Source organism: Anomaloglossus baeobatrachus, chromosome 12 (genome assembly GCF_048569485.1).
Source record: "Anomaloglossus baeobatrachus isolate aAnoBae1 chromosome 12, aAnoBae1.hap1, whole genome shotgun sequence".
In the NCBI taxonomy this organism is placed as follows: Eukaryota; Metazoa; Chordata; class Amphibia; order Anura; family Aromobatidae; genus Anomaloglossus; species Anomaloglossus baeobatrachus.
Window position 1 is genome coordinate 53602258 of NC_134364.1, and position 24354 is coordinate 53626611.

A 24354-nucleotide genomic window follows, 5' to 3' on the forward strand; every position below is an offset into this window, starting at 1 on the left:
TCTGCCAAAAAGGGGTGCTCCCCTGAAACAGGCGGATTGAGGTCCAATACAAATATAATGGACGCAATCAAATCATTAGCATCTGCGTCACTTTCGGACAGATCAACAGGGTACATGGAGAGCGTCCGAGCCCCCAGTAAGTCATAAGTACGCTTAAAGCATTTGTCAGGACAGGCCCTGGGTTTAGACACAGTGGCCTGCTCTCTTAGGTGAGATAAACTGGTGTTTTTCTACCCGAGAAGCCTGTTCTTCTGATACTGGAGGGTTAAGGTCCAGAACGGAGTTAATGGACGCTATCAAAACGCTAACATCTGCATCACCATCGGTATCAATGGGGTACATAGACGAAGCGTCTGAGCCCACAATAAGGGCATCCTCCTCGCCTTGTGACTCGGCCTGTGAGGCAGAGCCGTGGGACGAGGAAGGAGAGGAGTCCCTGCGTCTCCGTTTAGGAGGACGGGGTCTGGGATTAGGTGAAACAGACTCTGTGAGCTCTGCAGAGCGAGCTGGAGCAGCAGAGGCACCCTGAGAAGGGGGCTGATGCATGCTTAGCAGCGTCCGAGACAACTGTCCAATGGAGTCTGCAAAGGACTGGGAAATAGCATTGGAAAAAGATGCTACCCAAGCCGGGGGTGCAGCCTGGGGAGACTCCAGGCTGAGGCACCACCACATTAGAACAGGCATTACAGTGTGAGTCTGCAATACGAGCTTGCATGCTAATATACAGCCTTGGAGCCTTGCTCCTAGTGTGAGACATGCTGCTGAGGAGGAGGTTCTATAATAAAGAATTAACTCCTTCAGAATGCCCTGAAAGTGTATAAAAGTGCACAACCAGAGGTTGTGACTTATCAGACCGCTATTATGTGTGCCCTCCGGATACCAAGCCTGGACCCCCAGCCAGATACTCACTCCTTCTGCAGAGCAGCCAGCGCCGACCAGCGTACTAAGAACGCTGAGAAAATGGCGCCAGAGTGAGGGGGGGGGGCGGGGGTTAACCCAGGAGCGGGAATCGGAGGGCTAAGGAGATGTACAGGGGAGGGAATCATCTCCTCAGAGAGGAGTGTCCTCCCCTGTGCAGAGCGGCCGGCGGGCGACGCTGCAGTGTCCCCCTGCATGACTGACATGCAGGGGAACGAAACGAAACTAGGCCGCGGCTGAAGCCGGGGCCTAGAGTTATGCATGCGGCCGACAATCAGGCATCATCGGCGCGGTTCTCAGTAAAAACCGTGGAACCGGCCGGAAACACAGTAAAAAGCAGCATTATTAAAGTACATCACTGTCCCCCCCAATAAAAGTGCCCCACATTGCAGAAGGACCCTCTGAATAACGTCTCTATACTTAGCTTTGAGACGCAGGGCCCAGTCCCTGGGTGGGGTGGGGGTTCAGTGCTCCGTCCAGCAGGGTCCTGCAAAAGGGCTGCGGATGGAGGCCGGTCTCCTGCAAGGCAGTGAGAACCGTGTTGGCTCTAACTTCAAGCCAGAGCCCCTAAGGGATGGTGAAGGAGCGCGGCATGAAGGGCTCCTGCCCTGAAGTCAACCTTAACAGCACCGCCGCCAGGGGGGTGAGAAGGGACATGCTGGGAGTCCAGTGGACCCGCTTTTCTTCCAAATCTTTAGAAAAAATGAAAAATCAAAAGAGGATGCATGTGTGTGTGTGACCTCCTGAACACAAAGCATGAAACTGGGTTGGATTTGTCATCCGGGGAGTGTATATGCTCGGAGGGAGGAGCTACACTTTTAGTGTAGTACTTTGTGTGTCCTCCGGAGGCAGTAGCTATACACCCATGGTTTGGGTCTCCCATAAGGAACGATAAAGAAATCACAACTTCTAAAGTCTACGAACTAATATTGGTAAGTAACCACAAGATTATTTTGTTGCTGTCTGTTAATATTGGCGGTATCACATTAAAGAAAGCCACATTGATACCAGTATCTTATATAAGTGCCTCAAATATAAATACAATTTCCATCATTGGGAAACTGATCACCCAGTGCAAATGCTTGTTCATCGGGTAAAATTATTTTTTGCACAGCGCAAAAAAGTTATCGTTCTCGGCGGTGCATTGTTCTGCGTAAACAGGACTAAGCACTACCAAGAACCATGGCAGACTATACGCACAGGGCCGCCACTAGGAATTTCAGAGCCCCATACTGGCAAAATTTTTGGGCCCCCTTGGGACTCCACCCAGGCTCCACCCCAGCTCCGCCTCCACCCCTCAAACACCCTACAGTTTCACTGCCCCTCTTGGAAAACCATGTGCTATATATGTTATATATGTATATATATATATATATATATATATATATATATGCATATATATATATATATGTATATATATATATATATGCATATATATATATATATATATATATGCATATATATATATATATATATGTATATATATATATATATATATATATATATATATATATATATATATTATATATATATATATATATATATATTATATATATATATATATATATATATATATATATATATATATATATATATGTGTTCCCCTCCTGAAATATATGTTCCTTTCTTTGTAGATATGTCCCCGTTTAGGTATATATGTCCCATCCTGGGCCCCTCCTGCTATATACATCCCCCTCCTGGGCACATTCTGGTATATATAGTGCCTTGCAAAAGTATTTAACTCCCTTGATTTTTTCAACCTTTTCCCACATTTGAGGCTTCAAACATAAAGATAAAAATGTTAATGTTCTGGTGAAGAATCAACAACAAGTGGACACAATTGTGAAGTTGAACAAAATTTATTGTTTATTTTAAACTTTTTATAAAATATAAATAACTGAAAATTGGGATGTGCAATATTATTCATCCCCTGTAAGTGAATACTTTGTTGCGCCCACTTTTGCTGCGATTACAGTTGCAGTCGCTTGGGGTATGTGTGTATCAGTTTTGCACATCGAGAGACTGAAATTCTCGCCCATTCTTCCTTTGTAAACAGCTCGAGCTGAGTGAGGTTGGATGGAGAGCGTTTGTGAACAGCAGTTGTCAGCTCTTTCCACAGATTCTCGATTGGGTTCAGGTCTGGACTGTGACTTCGCCATTCTAACACCTGGATACGTTTATTTGTGAACCATTCCATTGTAGATTTTGCTTTATGTTTGGGATCATTGTCTTGTTGGAAGACAAATTTCTGTCCCAGTCTCAGGTCTTTTGCAGACTCCAACAGGTTTTCTTCAAGAATGGTCCTCTATTTGGCTCCATCCATCTTCCCATCAATTTTAACCATCTTCTCTGTCCCTGCTGAAGAAAAGCAGGCCCAAACCATGATGCTGCCTCCACCATGTTTGACAGTGGGGATGGTGTGTTCAGGGTGACGAGCTGTGTTGCTTCTACACCAAACATATCGTTTGGCATTGTGCCCAAATAGTTCGATTTTGGTTTCATCTGACCAGAGTACCTTCTTCCACATGTTTGGTGTCTCCAGGTGGCTTGTGGCAAGCTTTAACCAACACTTTTTATGGATATCTTTGAGAAATGGCTTTGTTCTTGGCACTCTTCCATAAAGGCCAGATTTGTGCAGTGTATGGCTGATTGTTGTCTTATGGACAGACTCTCCCACCTCAGCTGTAGATCTCTGCAGTTCATCCAGAGTGATCATGGGCCTCTTCGCTGCATCTCTGATCAGTCTTCTCCTTGTTTGAGATGAAAGTTTGGATGGACCGCCGGGTCTTGGTAGACTTGCAGTGGTATGATATTCCTTCCATTTCAATAGGATTGCTTGCACAGTGCTCCTTGGGATCTTTAAAGTTGTGGAAATCTTTTTGTTACCAAATCTGGCTTTAAACTTCTCCACAACAGTATCACGGACCTGCCTGTTGTGTTCCTTGGTCTTCATGATGCTCTTCTGTACTTTACACAGAACACTGAGACTATCACAGAGCAGGTGCATTTATACAGAGACTTGATTACACACAGGTGGATTATATTTATCATCATCAGTCATTTAGGACAACATTGGATCAATCAGAGATCCTCAATGAACTTCTGGAGTGAGTTTGCTGCACTGAAAGTAAAGGGGATGAATAATATTGAACGCCCCAATTTTGAGTTATTTATTTTATACAAAAAATTAAAATAAGCAATACATTTCATTCAACTTCACAATTGTGTCCACTTGTTGATTCTTCACCATAAAATGTAATTTTTTTATCTTTATGTTTGAAACCTGAAATATGGAAAAAAGGTTGAAAAATGCAAGGGGGCTGAAAACTTTCACAAGGCACTGTATATACATCACAGGAGGGACTGGGGCTCGAAAAGTACTGGCGGTGGCACGGACAACACTAGAGGGGCATAAACAGGACTGGAGACATGAACAGGACTGAGGGAGCACAGACAGCACTGGAGGGAGGGTGGCACACAGCAGCGGGAGGCAGGAGGCTCACAGCAGAGAGGCCGGGAGGCTCACAGCAGAGAGGCCGGGAGGCTCACAGCAGAGAGGCCGGGAGGCTCACAGCAGAGAGGCCGGGAGGCTCACAGCAGAGAGGCCGGGAGGCTCACAGCAGAGAGGCCGGGAGGCTCACAGCAGAGAGGCCAGAGGTTCCCCACCCCTGATCTAGCTGAAGCAAGACAGGGGCTGGGGTCGGCGGGCGGCCACGGGCAGAGATCAGCGCCCCCGCCCTCCCTTTTCAGCAGAGATCAGCTCGGGCCCCGGGCAGAGATCAGCACCCCCCCACCCCCTTCAGCAGAGATCAGCGCCCCCCCCTTCAACACAGATCAGCGCAGACCCCAGGCAGAGGTCAGCGCGGGCCCCGGGCAGAGATCAGCGCCCCCCCCTTCAGCAGAGAACAGCGCCCCCCCCCCTCAGCAGAGATCAGCGCCCCCCTTCAGCAGAGATAAGCGTGTCCCCCTCCTCCCCCTTCAGCAGAGATCAGCGTGGGCCCCGGGCAGAGATCAGCATCCCCCCCCTTCAGCAGAGATCAGTGCGGGCCCCTGGCAGAGATCAGCGAATCTTCGGCTCACAGCGCTTACCTGTCCCGCTGGCTGCCGCGTCCTCGCCACCTCAGCCGCTGTTGCAGGAGTGTAATGAGGTCTCAGAGTGATGACCTCACCTCCTGCTGCACGGCTCAGCGATGACGCGACCTGTTCTGCTCCAATCACCCTGCCTCCACTACAGCACATGGCTAATTTGCATGCTCCGCCCCTTCGTATGCAAATTAGTCATGTCTGGTAGTGAAGCGACACTGCGTGCGGTGCCCCTCTGCTGCTGCTGCTGTGACTGTTGCTTGGTGAAGAGAAAGGGGCCCGTCCTGCCTGAGGCTAAAGATGAAGGGAATTTTGTTTACTTACCGTAAATTCCTTTTCTTCTAGCTCTAATTGGGAGACCCAGACAACTGGGTGTATAGGCTATGCCTCCGGAGGCCGCACAAAGTATTACACTCAAAAGTGTTAAGCCCCTCCCCTTCTGCCTATACACCCCCGTGCTCCCACGGGCTCCTCAGTTTTGGTGCAAAAGCAAGAAGGAGGAAAAAGAATTATAAACTGGTTTAAAGTAACTTCAATCCGAAGGAATATCGGAGAACTGAAACCATTCAACATGAACAACATGTGTACACAAAAAAACAGGGGCGGGTGCTGGGTCTCCCAATTAGAGCTAGAAGAAAAGGAATTTACGGTAAGTAAACAAAATTCCCTTCTTCTTTGTCGCTCTATTGGGAGACCCAGACAATTGGGACGTCCAAAAGCAGTCCCTGGGTGGGTAAAATAATACCTCGTAAAAGAGCCGTAAAACGGCCTCTTCCTACAGGTGGGCAACCGCCGCCTGAAGGACTCGTCTACCTAGGCTGGCATCCGCCGAAGCATAGGTATGCACCTGATAGTGCTTCGTGAAAGTGTGCAGGCTCGACCAGGTAGCCGCCTGACACACCTGCTGAGCCGTAGCCTGGTGCCTCAAAGCCCAGGACGCGCCCACGGCTCTGGTAGAATGGGCCTTCAGCCCTGAGGGAACCGGAAGCCCAGCCGAACGGTAAGCTTCGATAATTGGCTCCTTGATCCACCGAGCCAGGGTTGATTTGGAAGCCTGTGACCCTTTACGCTGGCCAGCGACAAGGACAAAGAGTGCATCCGAGCGGCGCAGGGGCGCCGTACAAGAAATGTAGAGTCTGAGTGCTCTCACCAGATCTAACAAGTGCAAATCCTTTTCACATTGGTGAACTGGATGAGGACAAAAAGAAGGTAAGGAGATATCCTGATTGAGATGAAAGGGGGATACCACCTTAGGGAGAAATTCCGGAACCGGACGCAGAACCACCTTGTCCTGGTGAAACACCAGGAAAGGGGCTTTGCATGACAGCGCTGCTAGCTCAGACACTCTCCGAAGTGAAGTGACTGCTACTAGAAAAACCACTTTCTGCGAAAGGCGTGAGAGAGAAATATCCCTCATTGGCTCGAATGGTGGTTTCTGAAGAACCGTCAGCACCCTGTTCAGATCCCAGGGTTCTAACGGCCGCTTGTAAGGAGGGACGATGTGACAAACCCCCTGCAGGAACGTGCGTACCTGTGGAAGTCTGGCTAGGCGCTTCTGGAAAAACACAGAGAGCGCAGAGACTTGTCCCTTAAGGGAGCTGAGCGACAAACCCTTTTCCAGTCCAGATTGAAGGAAGGACAGAAAAGTGGGCAAAGCAAAAGGCCAGGGAGAAATACCCTGAGCAGAGCACCACGACAGGAAAATTTTCCACGTCCTGTGGTAGATCTTGGCGGACGTTGGTTTCCTAGCTTGTCTCATAGTGGCAATGACGTCTTGAGATAACCCTGAAGACGCTAGGATCCAGGACTCAATGGCCACACAGTCAGGTTGAGGGCCGCAGAATTCAGATGGAAAAACGGCCCTTGAGATAGCAAGTCTGGTCGGTCTGGTAGTGCCCACGGTTGGCCGACCGTGAGATGCCACAGATCCGGGTACCACGACCGCCTCGGCCAGTCTGGAGCGACGAGGATGACGCGGCGGCAGTCGGCCCTGATCTTGCGTAACACTCTGGGCAACAGTGCCAGCGGAGGAAACACATAAGGGAGCTGAAACTGCGACCAATCCTGAACTAAGGCGTCTGCCGCCAGAGCTCTGGGATCTTGAGACCGTGCCATGAACGCTGGTACCTTGTTGTTGTGCCGGGACGCCATGAGATCGACGTCCGGCACCCCCCAGCGGCAACAGATCTCCTGAAACACATCCGGGTGAAGGGACCATTCCCCTGCGTCCATGCCCTGGCGACTGAGATAATCTGCCTCCCAGTTTTCCACGCCTGGAATGTGAACTGCGGAGATGGTGGAGGCCGTGGCTTCCACCCACAGTAGAATCCGCCGGACTTCCTGGAAGGCTTGCCGACTGCGTGTGCCGCCTTGGTGGTTGATGTATGCCACCGCTGTGGAATTGTCTGACTGAATTCTGATCTGCTTGCCTTCCAGCCACTGCTGGAACGCTTTCAGGGCAAGATACACTGCCCGTATTTCCAGAACATTGATCTGAAGCGAGGACTCTTGCTGGGTCCACGTACCCTGAGCCCTGTGGTGGAGAAAAACCGCTCCCCACCCTGACAGACTCGCGTCCGTCGTGACCACCTCCCAGGATGGGGGTAGGAAGGATTTCCCTTTCGATAATGAAGTGGGAAGAAGCCACCACCGAAGGGAAGCTTTGGTCGCCTGCGAGAGGGAGACGTTCCTGTCGAGGGACGTCGGCTTCCTGTCCCATTTGCGAAGGATGTCCCATTGAAGAGGACGCAGGTGAAACTGCGCGAAAGGAACTGCCTCCATTGCTGCCACCATCTTCCCCAGGAAGTGCATGAGGCGTCTCAAGGTGTGTGACCGACCTTGAAGGAGAGATTGTACCCCTGTCTGTAGTGACCGCTGCTTGATCAGCGGAAGCTTCACTATCGCTGAGAGGGTATGAAACTCCATGCCAAGGTATGTCAGCGATTGGGCCGGTGTCAGATTTGACTTTGGAAAATTGATGATCCACCCGAAACTCTGGAGAGTCTCCAGGGTAGCGTCGAGGCTGTGTTGGCATGCCTCTAGAGAGGGTGCCTTGATCAACAGATCGTCCAAGTACGGGATCACCGAGTGACCCTGAGAGTGGAGGACCGCTACTACAGTAGCCATAACCTTGGTGAAAACCCGTGGGGCTGTTGCCAGGCCGAACGGCAGTGCCACGAACTGCAGGTGTTCGTTCCCTATGGCGAAGCGCAAGAAGCGCTGGTGCTCTGGAGCAATCGGTACGTGGAGATAAGCATCCTTGATATCGATCGATGCAAGGAAATCTCCCTGGGACATTGAGGCGATGACGGAGCGGAGGGATTCCATCCGGAACCGCCTGGTCTTTACGTGTTTGTTGAGAAGTTTCAGGTCCAGGACAGGTCGAAAAGACCCGTCCTTCTTTGGGACCACAAACAAGTTGGAGTAAAAACCGTGGCCCTGTTGCTGAAGAGGAACAGGGACCACCACTCCTTCTGCCTTCAGAATGCCCAGCGCCTGCAGAAGAGCCTCGGCTCGCTCGGGAGGCGGGGATGCCCTGAAGAATCGAGTCGGGGGACGAGAGGTGAACTCTATCTTGTAACCGTGAGACAGAATGTCTCTCACCCAACGGTCTTTTACCCGTGGCAGCCAGGTGTCGCAAAAGCGGGAGAGCCTGCCACCGACCGAGGATGCGGAGTGAGGATGCCGAAAGTCATGAGGAAGCCGCTTTGGTAGCGGCACCTCCGGTGGTCTGTTTAGGACGTGACTTAGACCGCCATTCATCAGAGTTCCTTTGATCTTTCTGAGGCCTTTTGGACGAGGAGAATTGGGACCTGCCCGCGCCCCGAAAGGACCGAAACCTCGACTGCCCCTTCCTCTGTTGGGGTATGTTCGGTTTGGGCTGGGGTAAGGATGTATCCTTTCCCTTGGATTGTTTGATGATTTCATCTAAACGCTCGCCAAACAATCGTTCGCCCGAAATTGGCAAACTGGTTAAGCGCTTTTTGGAAACAGAATCTGCCTTCCATTCCCGTAGCCACAAGGCCCTGCGGAGTACCACCGAATTGGCGGCTGCAACCGCCGTACGGCTCGCAGAGTCCAGGATAGCATTAATAGCGTAAGACGCAAATGCCGACGTCTGAGTGGTTATGGACGCCACCTGTGGCGCGGACGTGCGTGTGGCTGCGTCAATTTGCGCTTGACCTGCTGAGATAGCTTGTAGCGCCCATACGGCTGCGAATGCTGGGGCAAAAGAAGCGCCGATAGCTTCATAGATGGATTTCAACCAGAGCTCCATCTGCCTGTCAGTGGCATCTTTGAGTGAAGCCCCATCTTCCACTGCAAGTATGGATCTAGCTGCCAGTCTGGAGATTGGAGGATCCACCTTGGGACACTGAGTCCAGCCCTTGACCACGTCAGGGGGGAAAGGGTAACGTGTATCCTTAAGGCGCTTAGAAAAACGCTTATCTGGACAAGCTCAGTGTTTCTGGACTGCCTCTCTGAAATCAGAGTGGTCCAGAAACATACTCGGTGTACGCTTGGGAAACCTGAAACGGAATTTCTCCTGCAGGGAAGCCGACTCCTCCGCCGGAGGAGCTGAGGGAGAAATATCCAACATACGATTGATGGACGCAATAAGGTCGTTCACTATGGCGTCCCCGTCCGGAGTATCAAGATTGAGAGCGGCCTCAGGATCAGAATCCTGATCAGCTACTTCCGCGTCATCGACCAGCGATTCCCCTCGCTGAGACCCTGAACAATATGATGATGTCGAGGGAAAATCTAAGCGAGCTCGCTTAGTCGGTCTGGGGCTGGGGTCTGTGTCAGAACCCTCAGCTTGGGATCCATGAGATACCCCGGGAGGACATTGTTGGTCCAGCTGAGGTGGGCCCGGGAACAAAGAATCAACAGAGTCCCTGTGCTGAGATACCGGCCTGGACTGCAAGGCTTCTAGTATCTTAGCCATAGTCTCAGAGAGTTTTGCAAACTCCGTCCCTGTCACCTGAACAGTGTTAGCAGGTGGCTCCCCCTGGGCCCCCCCTAGCAGAGGCTCTGGCTGAGCAAGTGCCACAGGGGCCGAACAGTGCAGACAATGAGGGTCAGTGGAACCTGCCGGTAGCGGGGTCGTACATGCGGCGCAGGCAACATAATAAGCCTGTGTTTTGGCACCCCTGCCTTTCGTGGGCGCCATGCTATTATCTTCCCTGAGCAACACAATAGGGTATATAGCCAGAAATCAACTGTGCACTATACAGTGTAAAATAAACATATAATGTTACACTACTGCACAATGGGGCTAGCACCACAGGTGCTGCTTACCACCCGCTTAAAGCGGTTGTGAGGCCACCAGAGTCCCTGCCTGGGTCTCCCAGATTTTGTCCCCCTCTGCAGCGTCCGAGGAGCTGACAGGAATGCGTCCTGAGGAGAGGAGGGAGCCGTGGGCGTGACCCAGAAAGAGCGGGAACTGGTGCCTGCACTGTGCACAGTGAGGGGAGTGGAGTATGCAAAGCATGCTCCAGCCCTCAGTGCTGCTCGTTCTATGCAGCGTCCCGCCCTTCCCCTGCCTGTCAGGGCTATGGGCGGGAGGAAAGGAAACTAGGCCGCAAAAAGCCGGGGACTCTAGTAATAAACGCGGCCGCCGTAAAAGCGCGGCCGGCGTGGAAGTCCCCGGCGCACTACAAGTCCCAGCCGCGCCGCAGTATTTCCAAGGCAGCGGCGGTCAATGCGGCAGTCCCTATACATAAACACACTCAGCAACGCTGAGTGTGTAATGGCACATATTAACCCGGTCAGCTCCGCGGTCCCCGGTGCACTAGCACACCCAGCAAAGCTGGAGTGTTGCTGTGCGCGGTCCCCACGGGGACACAGAGTACCTCCAAGTAGCAGGGCCATGTCCCTGAACGATACCCGGCTCCTATCCAGCAGGCTCCACAGGAGTTGTGGATGAAGCACGGTCTCAGTGCCTGAAGACCGATAGGATCCCACTTCCACCAGAACCCTGAGGGGGATGGGGAAGGAAAACAGCATGTGGGCTCCAGCCTCCGTACCCGCAATGGATACCTCAACCTTAACAACACCGCCGACAAGAGTGGGGTGAGAAGGGAGCATGCTGGGGGCCCTATATGGGCCCACTTTTCTTCCATCCGACATGGTCAGCAGCTGCTGCTGACCAATCTGTGGAGCTGTGCGTGCGTGTCTGACCTCCTTCGCACAAAGCAAAAAACTGAGGAGCCCGTGGGAGCACGGGGGTGTATAGGCAGAAGGGGAGGGGCTTAACACTTTTGAGTGTAATACTTTGTGCGGCCTCCGGAGGCATAGCCTATACACCCAATTGTCTGGGTCTCCCAATAGAGCGACAAAGAAAAGTATTTACCCCGGGCCTGGCCGGGCCCCCTCTTTTCACCGGGCCCCATACACCAGTCACAGTAGTAATGCCCTGATGGCGGCCCTGTATACGCAATCTATTACAGATCACTTATTGCAGGGGAACTAAGGCAGAAGAAGGGAATTTTGTTTACTTACCGTAAATTCCTTTTCTTCTAGCTCCAATTGGGAGACCCAGACAATTGGGTGTATAGCTATTGCCTCTGGAGGCCACACAAAGTATTACACTTAAAAGTGTAAGGCCCCTCCCCTTCTGGCTATACACCCCCAGTGGGATCACTGGCTCACCAGTTTTAGTGCCAAAGCAAGAAGGAGGAAAGCCAATAACTGGTTTAAAGACCAATTCAATCCGAGGAAACATCGGAGAACTGAACCATACCACATGAACAACATGTGTACCCGAAAAAACAGAAAAACCCCGAGAAAACAGGGCGGGTGCTGGGTCTCCCAATTGGAGCTAGAAGAAAAGGAATTTACGGTAAGTAAACAAAATTCCCTTCTTCTTTTTCGCTCCTAATTGGGAGACCCAGACAATTGGGACGTCCAAAAGCAGTCCCTGGGTGGGTAAAAGAATACCTCGTGATAGGGCCGTCAAACAGCCCTTCCCTACAGGTGGGCAATCGCCGCCTGAAGGACTTATCTACCTAGGCTGGCGTCTGCCGAAGCGTAGGTATGCACCTGAAAATGCTTGGTAAAAGTATGCAGACTCAATCAGGTAGGTGCCTGACACACCTGCTGAGCCGTAGCCTGGTGCCGTAATGCCCAGGATGCACCCACGGCTCTGGTAGAATGGGCCTTCAGCCTTGAGAGAACCAGAAGCCCAGAAGAACTGTAGGTTTCAAGAATTGGTTCCTCGATCCCCCGAGCCAGGGTGGATTCAGACACAAAGAAGGTGAGGTGATATCCTGATTGATATGAAAGTGGGATACCACCTTAGGGAGAAATTCCGGAATCGGACGCAGAACTACCCTGTCCTGGTGAAGGACCAGGAAGGGAGATTTGTATGAGAGCGTTGCTAGCTCGGAAACTCTCCCAAGAGACGAGACCGTTACTAGAAGGCCACTTCCCGAGAAAGCGGGAAGGGAGACCTCTTTCAAAGGCTCGAAAGGCGGCATCTGGAGAGCAATTAGAACCTTGTTCAGATCCCAGGGCTCTAACGGCCGCCTGTACGGAGTGCTGAGAAGACAAACTCCCCGTAGGAACGTGCGTACCTGAGGAAGTCGTTTCTGAAAAAATACAGATAGCGCTGAGACTTGTCCCTGAAGGGAACTGAGCGACAACCCTTTTTCCAACCTAGATTGCAGGAAGGAAGGAAACAGACGATGCAACCGGCCAGGGAGAAACACCCTGCGCCGAGCACCGAGATAAGAATATCTTCCACGTCCTGTGGTCAATCTTGGCGGACGTTGGTATGCTAGCCTGTCTCATGTTGGCAACCACGTCCTGAGGTAACCCTGACGACACTAGGTTCCAGGACTCAATGCCACACCATCAGGTTGAGGGCCGTAGAATTCAAATGGAAGAATGGCCCTTGAGACAGCCAGTCTGATTGGTCTGGTAGTGCCCCCGGTTAGCCTACCGTGAGGCACCACAGAACCGGGAACCACAACACCCTCGGCCAATCTGTAGCGACGAGGATGGCACGGCCGCAGTCGGTCCTGATCTAACGCAGCACTCTGGGCAACAATGCTAGAGGTGGCACATAAGGTAGCTGGAACTGCGACCAATGCTGAACTAAGGCGTCTGCCGCCAGAGCTCGATGATTGTGAAACCGTGCCATGAAGCTGGCACATTGTTGTTGTGCCGTGACGCCATTAGATCGACGTCCGGCCTCTGTCAGCGGCGCCAGATCTCCTGAAACCCGTCCGGGTGAAGAGACCATACCCTTTCGGCCACACCCCGGCGACTTAGGAAGTCAGCTTCCTAGTTTTCCACGCCTGGGATGTGAACTGTGGATATGGTGGATGCCGTGTCTTCCACCCACATCAGAACCTGCCGGACTTCCTGAAGGCTTGCCGGTTGCGCGTTCTTCCTTGGTGGTTGATGTATGCCACCGCTGTGGAGTTGTCCGACTGAAGTCGGATTTGCTTGCTTTCCAGCTGCTGTTGGAAGGTTTGTAGGGCAAGATACACTGCTCTGTGTTCAAGAACATTGATCTGAAGGGTGGACTGTTGCTGAGTCCACGTACCCTGAGCGCTGTGGTGGAGAAAACACTGCTCCCCACCCTGATCGACTCGCGTCTGTCGTAACTATCGCCCAGGATGGGGATAGGAAGGACCTTCTTTTTGACCATGAGGTGGGAAGAAGCCACCACCGTAGAGATTCCTTGGCCGCCTGAGAAAGAAAGACGACCCTGTTGAGGGAGGTCGACTCCCCGTCCCATTGGCGGAGAATGTCACATTGTAGTGGACGCAGATGAAACTGCGCGAAAAGAACTGCCTCCATTGCTACCATCTTACGTAGGAAGTGCATGAGGCGTCTCAATGTGTGCGACTGGTTCTTAAAGAAGAGATTGCAGCCCGTAGTGAAGCTGTTTGTCTAGCGGAAGCTTCACTATCGCTAAGAGAGTATGAAACTCCATGCCTAGATATGTTAGCGATAGGGTCGGGGTCGGATCTGACTTTAAAAAGTTGATGATCCACCCAAAACTCTAGAGAGTCTCCAGCGCAACGTTCGGGCAGTGTCGGCATGTTTCCTAAGAGAGTGCCTTGACAAGTAGATCGTCTAAATATGGGATCACAGAGTGACCCTGAGAGTGCAGGACTGTGACTACTGCTGCCCTGACCTTGGCGAAGACCAGTGGGACTGTCGCTAGCCGGAAGGTAGAGCTACGAACAGAAGGTGTTCGTCTCCTATAACGAAGCGTAGAAACGCTAGTGCTCTGGATCAATCGGCACGTGTGGATAAGCATCCTTGATGCCTAATGATGCTAGGAAATCTCCTTGGGACCTTGAGGCGATGACATGGCGGAGGGATTCCATCCGGAACCGCCTGGTGTCCACGAGCTTGCTGAGCAGTTTTAGATCCAGAACGGGACGGAACGGCCCGTTCTTATAGGCACCGCAAATAATTTGGGGTAAAAACCGTGACCTTGTTCCTGAAGAGGAACGGGGGTCATCACTCTTTCTGCCTATAGAGTGCACCCTGTTTGCAGAAGAGCAGCGGCTCGGCCGGGAGGTGGAGAAGTTCTGAAGAATCGAGTTGGAGGACGAGAAGTGAGCTCTATCCTGTACCCGTGAGACAGAATGTCTCACACCCAACGGTCATTGACCTATGGCAGCTAAACATCGCCAGGCGGGAGAGCCTGCTACCGACCGAGGATGCGGAGAGAGGAGGCCGCAAGTCATGAGGAAGCCGCCTTGGAAGCGGGTTTTCAGACTGTCTATTTTTTGGGCGTGACTGAGCCCGCCAAGAATCTGAGCTCCTCTGATCCTTTTGAGTCCACATTGGACGAGGAAAAATGGGACCTGGCCGAGCCTCGAAAAGACCGAAACCGCGACTGCCTCCTGCTCTGTTGGGGTTTGTTGTGTCCGGGCTGAGGAAAGGATGAATCCTTACCCCTGGACTGTTTAATGGTTACATCCAAACGCTCACCAAACAGTCGGTCAGCAGAAAAAGGTAACTGGTTAAGCACCCTTTTTTGGAAGCAGAATCTGCCTTCCATTCACTTAACGAGCAGACCAGGCTCTGCTTAAAAACACGGAGTAGCGGAGGCTACTGCCGCACGGTTCGCAGAGTCTAGGGCAACCTGACTCGCGTAAGAAACAAATGCAGACATTTGAGAGGTTAAGGATGCCACCTGCGGCACAGATGTACGTGTAACCGTGTCAATCTGTGTAAGACAAGCTGAAATAGCTTGGAGTGCCCCAAGGGTGAGAATGCCGGAGCCAACGGTGCGCCGACAGCCTCATAGATGGATTTAGACCAGAGATCCATCTGACTGTCAGTGGCATCTTTAAGTGCAGCTCCATCTCCCACTGCAACTATGGATCTAGCTACAAGCCTGGAGATTGGAGGATGCCGCTTGGGACACTGGGTCCAGTCCTTGACCACGTCAGGGGGCAGGGATAACGTGTATCCTAAGCCGTTTGGAGAAGCGCATATCTGGATAAGTGTGGTGTTCCTGGACTGCCTCTCTGAAGGCAGAGTGGTCCAGAAAAATACGTGAAGCTGACTCCTCCACTGGAGGAGCTGGGTGAGAAATAACCAACATTCTATTGATGGACGCTATAAGATTATTCACTATGGCGTCACCATTAGGTGTATCCAGATTGAGAGCGGTCTCAGGATCAGAATCCTGAGCCGCTACTTCCGCCTCATTACACAGAGAATCCTTCTGCTAGGACCCTGATGAAACCGAGGGCCGCTCATAGTGAGCCCGCTTAGGCTGTCTGGGACTGATGTCTGTGCAGAGCCGTGACTCTGGGATGCGTGTGACATTCCCGGAGCTGTTAGTTGTTCACACTGAGGGGGGCCATGGATCAATGATTCAACAGTGCCCATGTTGTGAGAGACATGTCCGGACTGCTAGGCTTCTAGTATCATAGCCATAGTCTCAGAAAATCTGTCAGTAAATACTGCAGACACCGTCCTCATCCTCTGGCCATTAGCAGAGACTCCGGCTGAGTTGGATACAATGGGGGTCTATGTAACCTGCCGGCCGTATAGCCGTACATGCTGTACCGGCTGCATAGAAAAACATGTGGTTCTGCACCTTTGTTTTACACAGAGAATATGCTGATAACTCCTCCGCACAATCCAGGAGGGTATATACAACGTGCGACCAAACAGTGCAATGTATATAGTAGAAGCATATCTATAAGTGCACTTCTGCACTAGTGGGGTTAGCACCACAGGTGCTGCTTAACGCCTGTTGCAGCGATTGTGTGACTATCAGAATGCCAGGGTCTTCCACACTTGTCTCTGTATCGTACAGAAACTGACACTAATGGCTGCCGGTGTCCTGTATAGAGAAGGAAGCCGTGGGCGTGCCTGAGAAAGTGCGGGAATCCGGTTTCACAGTGCACACAGTGAGAGGGGTGGAGTATGCAAAACATACTCCAGCTCTCAGCGCTGCTGTGCTATGCAGCGTCACGCCCCTACCCTGACTGTCAGGGCTGTGGGCGGTAACGAAGGGAGACTAGGCCCAGAAGCCGGGGACTCGAGTTAATAAGCGCGGCCGGCATATCAGTGCTGGCCGGCGCGGAAGTCCCCGGCGCACCACAACTCCCAGCGGCGCCTTAAATAAAAACGGCAGCGGCGTTAGCGCGGTAGTCACCCAATACACTAACACACCCAGCAACGCTGTGGTGTGCGATGGCACTAGTGCGGACAGCGCCGCTGTCCCTGGCGCACTAACACACCCAGCAGTGCTGCCGTGTGTCTGCGCGGTCCCCACAGGGACACCGAGTACCTCCATGTAGCAGGGCCATGTCCCTGAAGATACTCCGCTCCATGTCCAGCAGTACCAGGGGCTGTGGATGGAGCACGGCCTCAGTGCCTGGAGACCGATAGAATCCCACTTCACCCAGAGCCCTGTAAAAAGGGATGGGGAAGGAAGCAGCATGTGGGCTCCAGCCTCCGTACCCGCAATGGGTACCTCAACCTTAACAAACACCTCCGACATGAAGTGGGGTGAGAAGGGAGCATGCTGGGAGCCCTGTATGGGCCCTCTTTTCTTCCATCCGACATAGTCAGCAGCTGCTGCTGACTAAACAGTGGAGCTATGCGTGGATGTGTTGCCTCCTTCGCACAAAGCACAAAACTGGTGAGCCAGTGATCCCACTGGGGGTGTATAGCCAGAAGGGGAGGGGCCTTACACTTTTAAGTGTAATACTTTGTGTGGCCTCCAGAGGCAATAGCTATACACCCAATTGTCTGGGTCTCCCAATTAGGAGCGAAAAAGAAAACAAGTGCAATAGGGTCTTAACTGGTTACAATAGGGGTAGGGATGAGATTAGTATCGCCTCACCTGGGAAAGTCGACATAACTACTTATGTGTGTCTCAGGCTGCTGCAGATCCGTGGGTGATTCACACTGAGATAGAAGATGATCAGGACAAAATGCGAATCTTTTTGCGCTGCCTTAATGGATGAAAATGACTCCAAATGGATTCAGATGAAAAAGGTTTATTAAGTAGTGATGGGCGGACCCGGACTGTAAAAGTTGAGATCTACGCGGGCTAAAAAAATACCCAAGCACAGACCCCGGGGCCCAGAGTTCTGAGAGAACTCCAGGTAAAGATCTGGATCCAGCAACTCGCAACTCGGGTAATAAAAAATATATATATATATATATATATATATATGGAAAGCGGGTGCGTTGTGCTTCCTGAGTCTATAATGTATAACGCATTGCTGTACACTGCTTCTGGGCCGCTCATTAACCCCATGCATATACACTACTTCCCCCGCCCATTGGCAGACCCCACATCTCTGTTTGGTTGCAGTCAGATGCGCCCACACTCTGACTGCTTTCAATCAGAGATGTTGTCTGTTTATCTATGTTGGTTCAAAAATAAACAAAAAAATTGGAGTAGGGCCCCCCCCATATTATGATACTCAGCACAAATAAAGCATATAGCTACAGACTGCAGTCCCCAGCTGTGCGTTTATATTGATTATGTATACAAATAATAGGGACCGCATATTCTCAGGCTGGGGAGATCCATGTTTATTGGCCCCCCCAGTTGAAAAATAGCAGCCTGCAGCCACCCAGGATTGCCACATATATTAGATGCGACAATCCCCGAACTTTAAATAGCTCATTGGGTGCAGGAATATGGTGTAGAAATTTTAGCACCAAAAATGTATCTCTTGGCAAAAAAAAGCACAGTTTTATACCTCATCTACACCAAATCTGCACCTCTTGGCCAAAAAATGCCCAATAACGGTTTTAACACCGTTTTGGTGCAGTTTCCTGACAGGAGGAGCAAATTAGGTGCTGAAATCTGAGGAAGGGGTTACATTGCTTTGAAACACGTAGACTAATAAACCATTTTGAACTGAATCCATTTTGAGTCCTTTTCGTCCATTGAGACAGCGCAGAAGAACCACATTTTGTCCTAATCATCTTCTCAGCGGTTAATGAACTGCATAGCTCCGTAATTCCAAAGATAGCAAATAAAGTCCAAAAAGGGGATCCAGCACTGTTATAACCAATAACTTTTATTTCATCCTTTAAAAGACATTAAAAAGTGGAAAAACCCCAACACTATAAAAAATAGCCATGATACGATTATTATAGCCATTTTAAAAGTGTTGGGGTTTTTCCATTTTTCAATGTCTTTTAGAGGATGAAATAAAAGTTATTGTAGTAACAGTGCTGTATCCCCTTTTTGGACTTTTTTTTAATTTTAATAATAAAACATAATAGAATAGACATAGAACATAAATATAGTAAAATAAAATCGGATAACTGTGTCTTTATAGCATTAACACAGTTGGTATTTAGCTATTACCTGTACTGCAGGTATTTTTCCCTCCTGTAGAAGGGACTGCCCATTCGCGACCGTCTTATTGTAGGTTTCTTGATGGGCGTCCATATTTTGCTTTAAGTCTTGGTGAGCTTTCAGTCTCTCACTACTTGCTAGAACTCCTCTTATGGTTTCCTCAACATTCATCTCACGGGTTATTTCTGCAGCCCATGTGAAGTAGTCACGCACCTGTACAGAAAAAATATTTACAGCTCTGACACATTGATTGAATGTAATTATAAGTTCACATTATTAATGGACCGTGGTGAATAAATCATAATGGAAACACTTACTCCAAACCAACGACCCCTGGTATCTCTAGATGCCAGACTTTTCTTAGATACAAGTCTACCAAGGTCTGAAGCCAGAAACCCTATAGACAAAGTGGCACAAGCCACAACAAATAGTTGACTGATTTTTAGAGACAGGCGGCTCTTCTGAAGGTTGGAGCAAAACTTGTAACAGTGGACAGGTTGCATTTGAAGGGGGGTTTCCCACAATCAAAAAGTTCATTGTAATCAATAGAACTTGGAACACTAATAATTTCCACAATTGGATGTGTTTTAAAAAAAAATGTTCCCGTGCTGAGAAAATCTTATACGGCTGTATGCCCATGCTGCGTTTCTGCTGCATTTTTTTTCTTGCAGATTTTAATCAATACTGAAGGAAAAATGCATTCAAGCAAAGTCTATGAGACTCCTGACTTACTGTGCTCATGTTGCAGCTTTTTTCCTTGCAGATTTTGGTGCAGAAAGGATCTGCAGTATGTCAATTCTTTCTGCATTTTGTCCTGTGGATATAATCCACTGCAGAGCTTGATCACTGCAATGGATTACATGTGTCAGCGACGCACTCGTAGCATTGACACTTCAATTCACACACTATGCATCTGTCATGGTGCGTGAGGCTCTCCGTAGCTCAGTAACCCGGGGTTTTTAATGGTGATGACCCAGGATTGCCATATCTATAGAAGTTGGTCTGCACTCGGTGGATGGTGGTCAGAGGAACGCGTGAAAATAGGGAGTCACCCTCAGTCACAATAGCTAAAAAAATTCACCACACTTTAGGAGGTAGGTGTGCGTGTCAGCACAATGGCAGCACACGCACCTACCTCCTAAACCTCCATACTGAACACTAAGCGACTGTATGATAAAGATCCGGGAGGGTCGAAACGTTAAACGCTCAAGACGTGTCGCCTACATGAGCTCTTCTAGATCACTTTAAAATAAAGTACTTTTCCTTTTTGCTTCATATATTTATGAGAGTGCAGTGAATTTTTTGAGCTATTGTGACCCAGGGTTACCATGACAGCTATCAGGTCCCTGTGATTGCATTACACGGATCCGATCGCCAGGGAGTGGGAAGAGAGTTCTCTCCCTGCCTCTTGAATGCTGTGATTGTATTGATCGCAGCATTCAGGGGCTTAAACTACCGGGAGCGGCGCGGGCAGCACTCCAAGAAGTGAGAGCAAGGTCCCCGCTGTAGCATCAGCCGGAGACATGCGTCGATCGTGGGGTACAGCGCAGGAATTCCCACGATCACCATTACTTAAAAACTCTGGAAAAAACGCCAGAAAAAATGCATGAAGAAAATCTGCACACAAATCTGCTACCCTAAATGTGCCTCTGTTATGTACTGTGTAATGGCCGTGTCTGACTGCACAGGGATGTGGTCTGATCATACCACAGCTCCTGGGCCGGGGAAGACACAAAAGAGTATATAGACAGCACAGCATGGTATCATACATGATTATTTCTTTGACATGAAACATTTTTTATAAACAGAAAGGGAAATGTTTTACCTCACAAAAAGAATAATCTATGATCCCATGCTGTAATGTCTGTATACTCATTTCCATCCTCCCCGGTCCAGGAGCTGTGGTATGATCAGACCATAACCCTGTACGGTCAGACACGGCCATTACACAGCAGGGACATACATAAGATTATCTCCGCACAGGAACATTTTTTATAAACACATCCAATTGTGGAAATTATTATTATTCCAACATCTATTGTTTAAAATAAACTTTGTTGGTGGGAAAACCCCTTTAAAGGAAAAATAAGTAGTATAAAAAGCCCCCAAAGATTATAGCAGGCTTCTATAAGAAAACAATATGTCAACAGACCAAACCTACCACCAACAATTGCACATAAAATGTAGGACATTCAAGTCCCATATTCAGCATCACCCCTCAAAATGCTCTTTATGGAGAGGTCTTACTAAGCCCTACCCTTTTCTACACCCAGTATTTGGGACTAGATGGACATTTGTGTTGATAGCCACTGACGTTGCATTGTATAACTTGTTTTTGTAGAAACTACAGATGTTTCGATCGCGACCAATATCCCAAGGACCACGTGACAATGAAGAAGTGATCTGGCCCGCAGCCTACGAGGTCCCAACAGAGACAGCTGTCTGACGTTCATACAAGGAGGCTCGGTGACAGCTCCACAGCTCAGCTCCAGATTATATTTATCTAAGATTCACAGCCAGCTAGTGTTCCTCCTCCATCTACATGTGATTCTCAAACTAAACTGATCCTAAAGGGAAAATTATTCAGCCTATACGGGCTTCATATTTATCAAGATATACAGTACAGACCAAAAGTTTGGACACACCTTCTCATCTATAGAACAGCTGTTAAGAGGAGACTTTGTGCAGCAGGCCTTCATGGTAAAATAGCGGCTAGGAAACCACTGCTAAGGACAGGCAACAAGCAGAAGAGACTTGTTTGGGCTAAAGAACACAAGGAATGGACATTAGACCAGTGGAAATCTGTGCTTTGGTCTGAGGAGTCCAAATTTGAGATCTTTGGATCCAACCACCGTGTCTTTGTAGAAAAGGTGAAAGGATGGACTCTACATGCCTGGTGCCCACCGTGAAGCATGGAGGAGAAGGTGTGATGGTGTGGGGGTGCTTTGCTGGTGACACTGTTGGGGATTTATTCAAAATTGAAGGCATACAGAACCAGCATGGCTACCACAGCATCTTGCAGCGGCGTGCTATTCCATCCGGTTTGCGTTTAGTTGGACCATCATTTATTTTTCAACAAGACAATGACCCCAAACACACCTCCAGGCTGTGTAAGGGCTATTTGACTAAGAAGGAGAGTGATGGGATGCTATGCCAGATGACCTGGCCTCCACAGTCACCAGACCTGAACCCAACTGAGATGGTTTGGGGTGAGCTGGACTGCAGAGTGAAGGCAAAAGGGCCAACAAGTGCTAAGCATCTCTGGGAACTCCTTCAAGACTGTTGGAAAACCATTTCCGGTGACTACCTCTTGAAGCTCATCAAGAGAATGCCAAGAGTGTGCAAAGCAGTAATCAAAGCAAAAGGTGGCTACTTTGAAGAACCTAGAATATAAGACATATTTTCAGTTGTTTCACGCTTTTTTTTTAAGTATTTAATTCCACATGTTTTCATTCATAGTTTTGATGTCTTCAATGTGAATCTACAATTTTTAGAGTCATGAAAATAAAGAAAACTCTTTGAATGAGAAGGTGTGTCCAAACTGTGGTCTGTACTGTATGTGCTCCAATTAGAAAGCAGATCTCAAGTGCCCGGCTGGAACCTCTACCCCCTCCCCAGGGGGTAGGTGGAGGCCGGCATGACGTGGCTAGGGGGGATAGGGTGAAGAGGGAGAGGGGTGGGGGTTTAGGGACCGTTAGGTTAGGAGCGGGAAAAGCTTGGCATTGCTGCGGCTGCAGCTGAAGTAGTTGTCACTGCTGGACGCTGCTGTTAAAAAAAAAACAAAAAAAAAAACTTTGCTGGAGGAGCTGCAGGGGGCGGCCCGGCGCCAGCCCTCCGGCTGGTTGGAGGAGCAGCTGCGGGCGGTGCTGGCCGGTGGCGTGGTGTCGGGTGCGTCTGCATCTGCCCCGGCTGGGCCGCAGGCGCGGCCCGCTCGTTGCGGTCGGCGGTCGGGGGGGGCTCCGGGGCCGGCCGCGGAGGTCCCTCCTGTAGCTAGGGGGCGGCCATGCCGCAGGTCCAGGCCTCCGGAGCGCCTCTCTCCCGGCGGTTCTGGGCGGGCCACGGGGCAGGCGCGTCCTGCTCGCAGGCCGCGGTTAGAGCCGGGGCGGTCCGGTGCAGTGCCTGCGGGGCCTCAGCGGCAGCGGGGAAGCCCCATCAGGGACCCTCAGGCGGTGGGGGAGGTGTCCAGCTTCGGGAGCCCCCTCCGCGCCGGGAGGAATTCACGTCCGCGGCTGAGGTCAGCGGTGGTTAGTAGGCCTCGGCCCGGTATGGGGGAGGGGCCTGCTGCTACCTGGCATCAAGAGGACCTGGAGGATGCGGCGGGCCGCACTGGCGATGTTCCGGTCGGGCGGCCTGGCTGGACGACACGGGAAACGCAGGACGGACGGCGGGATCCCTGGCAGGAGGTCGGCAGGCCAGGGTGGGACTGCTCTGGGTCTCAGCAGCAGCTTGGTGGTCGGGATCCAGGAGCGGCGGTGCGTGGACCACCTGGATTGGGCTCGGGACCGACCGATCCGAGGTTACCTTCGCCGGGCGGACCAGTGGAGGACTTCAGACAGGAGAGGGACGCGGTGCCAGTGACGGATGGACGGCAGGATTCTGGATTGACGGCTGGCGGGATCACAGCTCCTGCGCAGCTTGGTGAGTACAGCTCTGTGTCTTGTTTGTCTTCTTTGACTAATGATGTGTCAAGTAGCGCAGTGGGTCCGGCTGGGGCTGGGATGGTTCAGGGGCAGGTGGCTCCGCCGGGGTCACTAGGGGTTGTGGAGGTCTTGTCGGAGGTCAGGCAGTTGTTGGCGCGGCTAGAGGGGAGCGGGAGTGTCGGAAGTTGTGCGTCGGCGTGGGTGGGATCAGGGGTCCCGGGTGTGGGGGTGGCGGCGGCGAGTGCGGCGGAGGTACGGCGGGGGTCCGAGCCAGTGTCGGTTTCTGTGCAGACGGAAAAAGACAAGGATCGGATTCATTTGGATGATAAGGCGAGGGGGGAGGTTTATGTGTGTTTTGAGGGGCCGCTGGGCTCGCATTTAAAGAAGGAAGTTAGGGAAAAAATTTGGAGGGATGATTATGTTGAAATCTTCTCTTTGTTGCCGTTAGAGAAATTTAATTTGGACAAGCCCAAGAAAGACGACAACAAAAAAGAGGATGATGAGAAGCGGCGGTGGCGGTTGATCCCTCAGACGTTTACAAACTGGCTGCAAGCATTTGCAATTTTAGCTAGTGTAATAGGGGAAAAGGCGCCGGACAACTGTTCGCACCTTTTCTGCTATTTGGATTCTATAGGGGAAGCTTATAGGGTGTATGGGGGGCAGGCCTGGTTGCGGTACGACGAACAGTTTCGTCAGCGGAAAGCCATTCGGCCATCCATAAGATGGGACCAGAAGGATATTGGGCTCTGGTTGCGGGTCATGGCACCGACTCGGTATGGGCAATCCTTTCCAGGGGCGGCCGGGGCTTCCGGCCAGGCTGGGGGGCGGTACGGCCAGCAGGCCGGCGGGGGAGCCGGAGGTCAGCCGGGATCGCAGAAATCAGGACTTTGCTGGCTCTTT

The 24354-nt window shown here is 50.8% G+C and overlaps 1 protein-coding gene across 1 annotated transcript in view; it reads right to left on the bottom strand.

Annotated features, from left to right (window-relative positions):
- SPTBN5 (spectrin beta, non-erythrocytic 5) overlaps positions 1–24354 on the bottom strand; it is a 365978-nt gene that overhangs the window by 213856 nt on the left and 127768 nt on the right. The window contains exon 32 of the mRNA XM_075330185.1: positions 18824–19027. Coding sequence (XP_075186300.1) covers positions 18824–19027 — 204 coding nt within the window. The remainder of the gene's footprint in view (positions 1–18823; positions 19028–24354) is intronic.